Source organism: Marmota flaviventris, chromosome 12, assembly GCF_047511675.1.
Source record: "Marmota flaviventris isolate mMarFla1 chromosome 12, mMarFla1.hap1, whole genome shotgun sequence".
NCBI classification, from domain to species: Eukaryota; Metazoa; Chordata; class Mammalia; order Rodentia; family Sciuridae; genus Marmota; species Marmota flaviventris.
Window position 1 is genome coordinate 27,548,885 of NC_092509.1, and position 12,531 is coordinate 27,561,415.

Sequence of the window (12,531 nt, forward strand, 5' to 3'; positions counted from 1 at the left end):
TTCCTGGTTGAAATGATTACATGAGATATATTTTTTGAACCAACCAGAAAGCAAAGAACATTTTAATTTGACCAAGGTCTGACTTTTGAGTTTTGCTTACATTAAAACTTGTCTGGAAATAGCAGTGTTTAAATACAGTTTACCACATCATTTATTTTTCATTCTTATAAAGCCTTTTGGAGGTGTGTCCAAAGACCTTTTACAGATGGAAAAGCATCTGGCCCTTTAAGTTTGGGGTGTTATTTCTGAGAACTAGAAGATATATACTAGTGACATTCCTGTTACTTCACTTAATAAATCCTGTTTTATGTAGGTATACGGAAAGAACTATTCTTTCCTTCTTTTTTAAAAATATTTTTTTAATTGTCAATGGACTTTATTTTATTTTTTTATTTGTGGTGTTGAGAATTGAACCCAGTGCCCCACACATGCTAGGAAAGCGCTCTACCACTGAGCCACAACCCCACGCCCATTCTTTCCTTCTTAAATTCCAGTTGCCTACTCTGTCTTTTTGGATTTGTGGGGGTTTTTTTGTTTTGTTTTTTAATTTGTGGGTTTTGATTGTTTTGGAAAGTGCCATTTGAGCAATTTGTTATTTTATTTCTCTTTCTGGTAAATATTATTTGATCACTTATTTTATTGAGTTCTGAAATTTGGATGGTAGTTTGTATTCTGCATTCTGTTTTTAATGCCCTAGAGTATATCCTTGAGGTTTTGGTCATATTTTCCATGTTCACTGTGATAATACTGACTTGCCTTAATGCTTTCTTCTTTTTCTCTGTAGGCACCAGAATTTCCTGAGTTTGCCACTAAAGTCCAGGAAGCTATCAATTCTCTAGGTGGCAGTGTCTTTCCTAAGCTTAACTGGAGTGCCCCAAGGGTAGGAACACATAAGTAAATCTCTTATTGCTTGAATAGTCTTTGCTTTACTATTTATTTCATTTTATATCCTCAAAGAGAGACTAATTATATTCCTAATTTTAGGGAAAATAGTGTGGAATTTATTTATTATTTTTACCCTGTTACTGGGTTTGTGATATACTTTATTTTCTGTCAAAAGACAGTTTTGACCTCTTAAGTTGCTGCTTATTCTAGAATTCTGAGGAAGTTCATTCTTTGCCCTTTTAAAAACTTCAGCTATTTAACAGAGAAAGTTTTGTTCATTGTAAAGTAATAATCAGAATGCTACAAGATGTAGAAATAGAGTGGTTTGAAAAATCAACTTGTATTTTCTTATATTTACACTTTATTAAAAAGATTTTTGTAGAAGTTAAGACCCGTGGAAAAATACTCTTTTTTTTAATCCATTAGAAAATAATTTTATGTCATTAAAGCTCATTTAAGAAATTAAAGACTTAACTTGCATTTTCAAAAATCATCTCATGTATCTTTCTCTTTTAAAATGAGTGATGTACTTAATCTAACTTTTATTTTTACTTTATAATTAGTTATATGTGTACACAGTTTAAAATTTTTAAGTAGATACAGAATCTTGCCACAAATAGCAGCAGGTCCTACACCTGTTTTACTTTGTTTCCTCTTCCTTGGAGCAGCCACTTTCAAATATTTTAGTACATTTGTTACTTACCTCTCTTTCCTGACTTTTCAGTTTTAGATATTTATTATTGGCTTCCTACTTGGAAGACTCAGCTCTTTCATCTCCTATCCCCTTTACTTCCTATTTCATATGCTCCTTACAGTTATATCTGATTTTGGTTAGGTCAGCATTCAGTGTTTTTATTTACTATGGTTATGCAAAAAACACATACACATCTGGTATATACTATACTATGATTACTTATGTTTTCTTATTCAATATTTTATCTTCCCTGGAGTTGATAATTGCCTTGTTTATTCAGCTGCACAATTTGCTGTGTATATATTTGTTTCAGTGGAGTTAAAGTGCGTTCAATATTCTATTTTTAGTCAGAAGTTTATCATCTTTTTCATTGGGAGAAATTTTTTAAAAGTTACTTATTGACTGGGTGCAGTGGTGGCACACGTCTGTAATCCCAGAAACTTGGGAAGCGGAGGCAGGAGGACTGTAAGTTCAAAGCCAGTCTCAGCAACTTAGCAAGATGCTAAAAAATAAAAAAGTCTGGGGATGTGACTCTGTGGGAAAGGCCCTCTGGGTTCAATCTCTAGTACCCACCCCCACCCCGCGACAAAAAAGTTATTGTAAAGAAGTTATAATATCGTATATTACAATATACAAAATTATTAAACTCATTTGTAGTTCTCACAGTCAATTTTTCATTTGTACAGCAATATTTTTAATCATTTTTTCCCCACTAAATTGAATTTGGACTTTCTACTTAAGATGGGAAAATTATTTGTGGTTGTTATTTATTTTTGTTGTTGTTGTTGTTGTTTATTTTCTTCTACATACCAGTGCTTTCTTACATGTAGTAGAATAGCTTTTTAGTTTTTTGCGATCATTTGTTTCTCAAAAGTATACAGTGCTCCTACTTCTGTTCTATCTATAAGAAAGGAGTGTTTTTTAAATTACTCAATTATAATATTACCGTTTAGGCATGTTCCACTAAGCTGTGTGCCTGCTCTTCTTCCTTTTTTTGACGTGTTTGAGACATTTACCATTTAAAGTAGTAATGGTTCCAGTATCTTCCCTCTTTCCTTCCTAGATTTGATTTACATGAGTCTTAATTACTTAAGGTCTTAATTATTTTAATTCTGATGTTTGACTGTCACTCTTGAGATAGGAAGAAGGGAAATGATCTCTTTTATTCTTGAAGAGTAGCTGGTCAGGCTGTTTCTTTACCATGTTACTCTTTCAGCTGAAGTGTGCTTCTGACATTTCATTTCCCCCTTCTTCCATCATCAGCAAGAAAAGCATTGGAAAGTGCCTGGGCCCCAAGAGGAAATGTGGGGACCACACCAGCTCAGTGATTGTAACTGAGGGTCTGTCCTGCAATGGTCATGCTCTTCCTTGTAAAGGAGTATAATTTGACATTTGACAATATTGCTAAGATCTACTAGACTTTTTTACTACAGCAAGTAACATGGAATATGTACTAAATCACATGTGCTTTATTATTTAGGATGCGTACTGGATAGCAATGAATAGTTCTCTGAAGTGTAAAACCCTCAGTGACATCTTTCTACTTTTCAAGAGTTCTGATTTCATCACTCGTGACTTCACTCAACCGTAAGCATCTCGTTCCCTCAGTATCAGTTATTTCAGTATTTGTGCTGATTTTTCTATTGGTAGAACTCCATTAGTTCTAGTACTGCTATAAAAAACAGTTTTATATTTCAAAGTCTTTTATGTTCCCAAAACTACCTATCAAAACGTACCTTTCTTTTCCTTTTACGGTAAAGACTTATATAGTGGATTTTCCTAAATATAAAGAACTTTCTGTGTATTTGCACATTAAATATTTTAGTACTCTTTTTTTTCCTTGTATAAAACTGATGTTTATCATAGAAAAGCAAAATTAGAAACTGTAGCTAAACAAAAACAGAAAATATAAAAACACTTATGAGGGCCTGGGGTAAGATAGATAGGAAGAGAAACTTAGAAAAATAACTGCCACTTGATGATAGAATAAAAGCACAAACAGCAACTACGGTGTTCTGTATACCTATGATGTTCTGTATACTACAGCGGTAGAGCATTCGCCTAGCACATGTGAGGCCCTGGGTTTGATCCTCAACACCACATAAAAATAAATCAATAAAGATATTGAGTCCAACTACAATTAAAAAATAAATATTAAAAAAAGCACTTAGAATCATTATAATTGGCTCTATATACTTCCAGAGTTCTGTCTATGCATTTATTTATATATAATATTATATATATAAATTTATACATATATATATATAAATTTATTATATGTATAAATTTTTCAAATGGTATCCTATAATTTGTATTGCTTAGTAGGCTAAATTTGCACTTACCAGCATATAGTGACATCTTTGCATGTCTTTAAATACTTAATTCTTCATGACTTTTTATTACCTTAATGATATGTCCCTGAATACCAATGGTGTGATGTGTTTGACCAATCCTTTTCTTCTAAAAAGTTCTGCAGTGGGCCTGGGGATATAGAGCTGTTGGTAGAGTGCTTACTTCGCATGCATAAGGCCCTGAGTTCAATCCCCAGCACCATCAAAAAAAAAAAAAAAGTTCTGCAGTGAATATTCTGAAGTTAAATCTTTGGGTGCTTCTCTAATTTTTTCCTTAGTATAAATTTCAAAAGTGGAATTGCAGTTTTCCTTTCTTTGCCAGTCACTCTATAGTTAAAGAACTTGACCTTGCATGATCTGCATCATAGTTATACAGAACACCTGCACTATTGAGTTGTAAGTTGCTGTTTGTGCTTTTATTCTATCATCAAGTGGCAGTTATTTTTCTAAGTTTCTCTTCCTATCTATCTTACACCTGTTATCTCAAACTTCTTTAAACTGGCCTTTAAAATAAAAGATATCTTAAAATCTAGAAGCTAAGCAGGAGAACAAAGGTAAAAAATATTGTATATCTGTGCTACTTCTTTCCTACCCGTTCATTCGAGTTTTCCATAATAGTTTACCCCAATTCACATCCTTTTCTGAAAAGGAACTTGGCCTGAATAAATAACTTTGCTTCGTGAACTTTGTTGAATCCGAGTTTTGTAGCTTGGGCATGTAATTATAGTAATATATTAATTAGAGAAAACAAAGTTATGTAACTGTTAATGGGCATGGTTGTCTTGCATACTTATTAAAAAGGATTTTAGGAGCTGGGGGTGTAGCTCAGTAATAATGTGTTAGCATGTGTGAGACCCTGGGTTCAGTCCTCAGCACAGGGTAGGGTTCTTCTTCCAGCCTTCTTCCAGCTGGAAGAAGCAGGCTTTTACCTGCATTGGTATTTCTGGCTTTAAGAATAAAGCATACACACACACACACACATTTGGCACCAGAGATTGAACTCAGGGGCACTTAACCGTTGAGCCACATCCCCAGCCCTTTTTTGTATTTTATTTAGAGACAGGGTCTCACTGAGTTGTTTAGGGCCTCACTAAGTTGCTGAGGCTGGCTTTGAACTCATGATCCTCCTGCCTCAGCTTCTCAAGCCACTGAGATTATAGGCGTGTGCCACCATGCCCAGCCCTGTATTATTTTGGCATTTAGTTGTCAGCCTTTTATGGCTGTGTTGGTGCAGATGCTATTAGGAGTTGGTAGTCCTTGTTTACTAATAATTAGTAGCCTTTTCATTTTAGGAGATGCCCTCTGATTAAAAGAAAGTCATGTCTTTCCATTGTAAAGCTTTCTGACAGCCAATGCTTTAAGAGGCCCTGAAATATATTACATTAAAATTACTCTACACTGTTAATTAATCTGGTATGGACTTTTATATACCTTTAGTACTGGTTGTAGCTAGAGTGTGAGAGCCCCTTGCCTTTCCAGAAACCATTATAAATCACTTCTGTTCTGAGGCTGATTGTTTTCTAACTCAGCTTTATAATTTAGAGATCCACTATTTCCACTTAGTCCACTTCTTCCTTTTTGTCTTAATTTGACTGATGTTCCCGTGAATGGTATCCATGAGTTGATTCGAATTTTGTATTTTTTGACTTTTGTATGGGGAGGAAGTTAGGTCAGCAAGTGAATTTGAGGCCTTGGATTTAGAGTGTTCACCCAGAAAAGGCCATTCTTCTCCGAGTGTAAATAGTTGGGAGTTGGCAGGAACAACTACTGAGCACTGACCTTTTAGACTTTTAGGTGGGTACCACTAATGTGTCACCCTTTTCTAGAAATATTTGTTGGTAGTCAGTTGCATAGCAATTAATAAGCCAGTAGCATAGTAGTAAAAGTTATCATCATATTAAAATTCCTTATTGATAGAACTCATTGAAGATGCACTTTGGGAGCTGAGGCTATAGCTCAGTGGTAGAGCACCTGCTTAGCATGCACAAAGCCCTGGGTTCAATCTCTAGCACTGCAAAAATTTAAAAAAGATGAACTTTTGACATAAGGCCTTGTCAGAAAGCTCTTAAAAGATTAAAACTCTTAATGTAGTCCGGTTGGTAGAGTGCTTGCCTAGCATATGTGAGGAGGCCTTGGGTTCAATTCCCAGCACCACACACACACACACAAAAAGTGTAATTCTTTAGATCAGATAGAGTTATATCAGTGACTTAATCTAACCCTTTTCTTATACAGATTAGAAAACTGAGGATTAAATGTGTCAGTAATTGGCCCAAGGTCCCACAACTGATTTCTTCCACCAAAACCAAAATATAATTTCAATAATCTAATTCTAAAAGTTCTTTGTACTTTCAGTTAATTTACAGATTATTTTCAAAGTGCTTACAATTAAAATACAGAATACAGTATAACTGAATATTATAATATACATATATATGTATATTATACATATATATATATATATACACATACTATGTATAATATCATATAGTATTACAAAAATAAAATTATTTTGTTTATACTATTTTGAAACTTACCTTAACTAAAAACAAAGATGTGGTCAGGATTGCAAGATAACAAAAGGCCAGCTGAAGATAGCTTATACATATGGGGTTTAAAAGAATATATTATTTGGCCAGAAGTGTGTGTGGTTCAGTAGTAGAGTGCTTGCTTAGCATGCATAAAGCTCTGAGTCCAATAGCCAGCACTGTAAAAAATAAAAATAAATAAATCTGGATAATTAAAAAATATATTATTTACCAAGAAACTTGGAGACTCTGTATTTTTAGAGTTAATTCAGCAGCCCACTAAGGTCACCAGGAAAAGACTTTCAGACTTTCCTCTCTGCCATCCCTAGCTTATTGGCTTGGTGTTTAGGGTTATCACCTGTTGGTCACAAGATTGCTGTCTAAGTTGCAAATATCTATCACATGAAGACATGACAATGTCCATACAAAAATAAGAAAGATAGGTGTATCTCCTCTGATTAATTTCCTATATGAACAAGTAAAGCACTCCTGGAAGCTTCCCAGGAGACTTCTCTCAGACATCACTGGCCACACAGTTACTTAGCCTAATCAAAGAATTGGCAACAGAAACAGAATGCATGACCATTTAGATGAGGGGTTTTCAAATATTAGAATGCATCAGAGTCATCAGGAGAGTTTGCCAAAGCACTGATTTCTGGGACCCATTCCTGGAGTTTCTGTTTCAGTACTCCTGGGGTGGGGCCCAGCCATATTATTTCTAATTTGTTCCTGAGTAACATTGATGCTGCTGGTCCAGGTTCATGCCTTAAGGTCTGCTTAGATCAACACATGCATCCCTGGGGTTAGGGAGGTATGTTAGCATAACTGTAACAAAATATCTGAGATAAACAGTTTATAAGGAGGAAAACTTTACTTTGGCTTCTAGTTTCATTCCATGATTTGTTGGCTGTTTATTTTGGGCTTGTGGCAGCATGGTACACAATGGTAGGAGCACATGGTTGAGGATGCTTGTTCTTATAATGGCAGCCAGGAAACAAAGAGAAAGGCAGAAAAGAACCAGGATCCTAGTATCCCCTTCAATGGCAAATCCCCAGTGACCTAACTTCCTTCCAGTAGGCCCCATTTACTGAAGGATTCCCCGCCTTCCAGTAACATCATGGGCTGGGAACCAAGCCTTTACTACATGGGATTTTTGGGGGGCTAGACCATACCAAGAGGTGATCAGGAAGCACAAGTGTTTCCAGTGTCTGGACAATTCACATTCTGTAAGCAAGGTTGGTCATGGGGAACAGCTAGAAAGGGCCAATCATCAGTGTCTGCCAAACTGTAATTTGCTGTAAAATATTAAGTAAGTACAGTTTCATTTTTCCTGTTCCTCAAATTGTTACTCTAGACAAAAAAAAGTAGAGATTGAAATATAACACATATAACATAATCAATCTACATTATCTTTGCTGACTATATTCTTTGTCCAAGTATAAACATTATATTTGATTAAACTTATTGAATCACAAGGCTGCTTTCAACAATTATTTTATTGATTATGTGTCACTTTAGTAAGCCAAAGTAAGGAAAAAAAAAACAACTGTTATTCCCTTGTCATTTAGAAGAAAAAGCTGAGTGGGTGAAAAACTAAATCCATTCATTGTTTCTGTGATAGTCTCATGACTGAGGAAAAATAGAATTGACCAGAGATCAGGGAATTTCATTTGTCTTAGTAATTTAAACTCAGTTATACTCAATGCAATTTTTAGATTTTTTTCCTTAAGATTATCACAAAACTAGTGATTAAAGTAGTCCTTTATCTTCAGGGGAATATCCCTCCAGTGAGTGCTTGAAATTATAGTTAGTACCAAACTCTATAGAGGCTGTGTTTTTTTCCTATACATACATCCCTATGGTAAACTTTCACCTTTTCATTTAAGAGGAGCACATTATGACTTCTCTTTGGAATATCTGAATTGCCAGCATAGATTTTGCACTTTGGTGTCATTATTAAGTAAGATAGGGGTTACTTGAACATAAGCATTATAATACTGTGACAGTTGACCTGATCACCAAGACAGCTAACCAAGTGACTAACAGGTAGGTGGCATATGTCTACTGGAAACACTGGATAGAGGGATGCCTCATGTTCTGGGCAGGATGGAACAGGACAGCACAAGATTTTATCACACTACTCAGAATGTCACTTAATTTAAAACTTAGGAATTTTTCAGTTCATATTTTTAGAAATGACATGATCACAGGGAACTAGAATTGCAAATGGGAGGGAACCACTATAATCTTGAAGTTCAGCAGCAGTCTGGAGTCATGTATAAGTGGACTATTAGAACCTTGTACCCCATGATTTTTCAAGTCCATTTCTTTAAAAATGATGAAATTATCATAAGATTTAGATAATATCTAAGCCCATAATAAATTCACAGATTATTCTCATATGTACTAATTACTCTGATTCTTCTCCTCTGCTCCTACCACACTGGCCCAAATTTGAGAGCAACTCACACCATTGGAATAGGTAATACTGTAAATCACATACATCACCAAGGCTAGAATCTCATCCCTTGTCCAGCATACAGGGCTCATCTTCAAGTGCTTTCCACTAATAGCTTCTCATTTCCCCCTCCATCTACCTTTTTCCTGCAAAATATACTTCTTGATCATAGCATAACCCATCACAGTATATATACATGCGTCCTTCTCATCTTTGTCCTTCTTTCCTTATAGCCTAGTAGAGGACACATTCTACCTTATTTTTCATATTCTGCATTCTCCGTTTTCCTGATAAACCATGCGTCCCAAGTCCCGAAGTTCTGGACATGCATCCTCATCACTGACTATTTACATTTGTCCTCTTCCAAGGTGTGAAGCCTTTGAGATGGCATGATGGATTTCTGTTGATTATAATAATGAAGTTCACAGAAAAAGCATGTCAGTCTCACAACATGTTTAAGACAAGATAAATAAATATGCCTACTTACAGTAAGAGCATTTGGCTGGCAGAAATAGTCTTGTTTAAGTTGAGGGAATAAATTAGGAAGGAACTTGGGTAGAAATAAAAGGAAAAAACATGATACTCCTCATTATGGTTTGGACATGAGGTGTCTTCCAAAATCTCCTCTTAATGCAGGATAAGTGAAATGAATAGATTATGAGAGCTGTAACCTAATCAGTCCATCCTGTTTGATTGGACTGACTGTGTGGTTGGTAACTGTAGGCAGGTGGGGTGCAGCTGGAGGAGGGGGTCACTGAGAACAGGCTCTAGGAGGATACCTCTTCCCTTCCTTCTCTCTGCTTCCTTATCTCCACCCCCAACCCATGAGCCAAGCAGCTTTTCTCCACTGGGCCTTTCTCTCATGATGTGCTACCTCACTTTTCCCCAGAGCAAGGAAGTTGGCCATCTATTTAGACTGAGATTTCTGAAATAGCCCCAAATAAATTTTCTTCCTCTAAGTTCTTGCTTCAGGTGTTTTGGTCACAAGGACTTTTAGAAAATCTAACTAAAGCACTCCTCTTAGTCATTAGTAATAACTAAGCTTATTACTTCTAATTTGGGGTTAGACTCTTTTCTTCTCTTTTTTAAAAATTTGAATGTAGAACATTGCTCTCCAAAATTCCTATTAACTAATTTCAAAACATGTTAATAATATTCAGGCATAATTTTGTGGTAGCTCTCATTAAAGTAGACCTTTGAGATTTTGCTTTTGTTTTCTTAAAATAATTTTTTTTTATATCTGGGAGTTCATCTAGTTTATAATTTACATTGTAGATTACATAACATTTATTATTTAACAGTTGTGTTATTTTAGGGATTTCATGACTAGTTAGAGCAACTGTAATTATTCTGCTTAGAATTAGGAGTTTAGAATTAAATGTTGGAGTGTCCTTTTGATGTAGACTATAAATTAGTGACTTTGGTTTTATACTACTTTTTGTTGATGTCATTTTGAAATTTTCAATTAAAGAAATCTTCCTAATTAGTATACTAATTTGTGTAATACTACTAACTAATGGAGGAGAACATTTTTAGAAGTGGATTTTTTTTTAAAGCAAACCCACCTCCCCAAGAATGTAAATGGAATTGAAATATTCACATGCAGCCATTTGCAGTATTTCAGTTGAGCTCCTGAAAATGTTCTTGCTGACCTTTCTATTCAGTTTTAACTAGATGGATCAGCACTTTCCTCTCCTTTCAGGAAGGATACTTGGCCATCTGGCTAATCATCTTAATAAGGTCTTGTGCAATAATCTCTTCTATACCACATATTTTCTGCCTTCTAAAACTAGTCAAGTTTTTAAAATAACAAATGTTAAACCAATTGACCTTTGAAAGTGATGTTATAGGATGATAGAATGCAAATGTGTATGTATTAAAATATATACTTTTTTTTGCAGGTGCTGGGGATTGAACCCAGGGCCTCATATGTATTAGGCAAGAGTTCTACCACTGAACTACATTCTCAGCCCATAAAATAAATATTTATTTTTAAGTAGCAGTATGAGGATTAACCAAGTATTGAAATCAATATTTGTAGGAATGTAAAAACATTTTTAAAAATTAGATAATAAAGACCCATGTCTTGGAATTGCTTCTTTTTGTTTTTTTGCTTTAAGGTTCTAATCTACCTTGTTTTAAAAAACCTTTTTCTTTATAGAACAATAGGTTAATAAGAAATTATCCTCATTTATCAGATTTATAAAAATATGGCACCCAGCTGATTAAAATCACATTTCAAAACTTAATATGGTAGGAGTTCTGTAACTACGTTAACCATTAAAACAATGTCATATTATTTTGCCTAAGCTAATTCCTTAATTGTTTCTCTCTTCTTTGTATCATTTAGATACATTTAAATGGAGAAAAATATAGACAATTAGTTTAGTTTTATCTTGATAATGAACTAATGGTTGGTTGGAAACTGTAATATTAAGTTTTAAAGTAAGCTTAAATTGGCTTCATGGGGCTGGAGTTAATAGCTTAGTGGTAGAGCTCATATTTTACATGAAAAAGCCCTTGGTTCAATCCCCAGCACCAAACAAAGAGAAAAGAAAAAGTAAAAGCATTTATAAAAGTATTATAAAAACATTTTTTCTTTTATCAATAATTCTTTTACCACACAGTTTTTTGTCCCTACTAAAATACTATGTGGATTTTTAACACATTATTCACTTAGAATTTTAAAAAGTTTAGTGTCTAATAAGTGGTTAACCAACTACAAAGGCAGTGAAGAAGAGGAGGCCTGATGAATTCTCTGTAAAAAGAACTTTAGAAATCACCTAATTCCATCTCTCATTTTCTGTTAAGGCACCAAGAGCCATCCAGAGACGTTAATTAATTGACTTTTCTGTAAGCCTGTAGATTGGTCTTATCTGAAATGCTTGGGACCAGAAGTGTTTTAGATTTTTTGGAATATTTGCAAATACAAAGACCTCAGGGATGGAACCCACCTTTAAACATTGAATTCATTTGTGCTTCATAAACACCTTATACACACAGATAGAAGGTGATTCTCTACAATATTTTTAGTATGCTAGTGTTTTTTTGATTGTGACCTGTCACATGAAGTGAGGTGTGAACCTTTCCACTAGTGATGTCTTATTGGTTCTCATACAGTTTCGGAGTTGGAGCATTTCAGATTTCTGCTTCTTCGATTAGGGATGCTCAGACTGTATGCTAGTAAGGAGCCCAAATTCTTGATTTTGATTTTTAATATTTCTTGGCCAGTGTTTTCTTGGAATGTTTTAATTTTCTTCATGATGTAGTTTATCTAATCCAGAATATTTTACTTGTCTTCATAGTGGCTGTGTGACCAATCATAATTTTCTTCAATGACAGAAGATGTTACAGCATAGAATTCTGTAAACATTCTTTTTTTATATATTTATTTTTTAGTTGAAGGTAGGACACAATACCTTTATTTTATTTATTTATTTTTATGTGGTGCTGAGGATCGACCCCAGGCCTTTGCTCATGCTAGGCGAGGGCTCTTCCGCTGAGCTACAGCCCCAGCCCCTATAAATATTCATAATGCTTATGATTCTGCTGATCTTGGGGAGAAAGTAGATTTCTTTAAGGATAAAATAATTGTGTTAGTTTTATTAATCTGAC

General features: G+C 34.7%; 1 protein-coding gene across 2 annotated transcripts in view; it reads left to right on the plus strand.

Annotated features, from left to right (window-relative positions):
* The window catches only part of Cdc123 (cell division cycle 123), a 53,426-nt gene that overhangs the window by 19,857 nt on the left and 21,038 nt on the right, over window positions 1-12,531 (plus strand). For both annotated transcript variants that reach the window (XM_027944806.3, XM_027944807.3), the window contains 2 exons: window positions 785-880; window positions 3,060-3,166. In XM_027944806.3, the coding sequence (XP_027800607.1) occupies window positions 785-880; window positions 3,060-3,166 (203 nt within the window). The remainder of the gene's footprint in view (window positions 1-784; window positions 881-3,059; window positions 3,167-12,531) is intronic.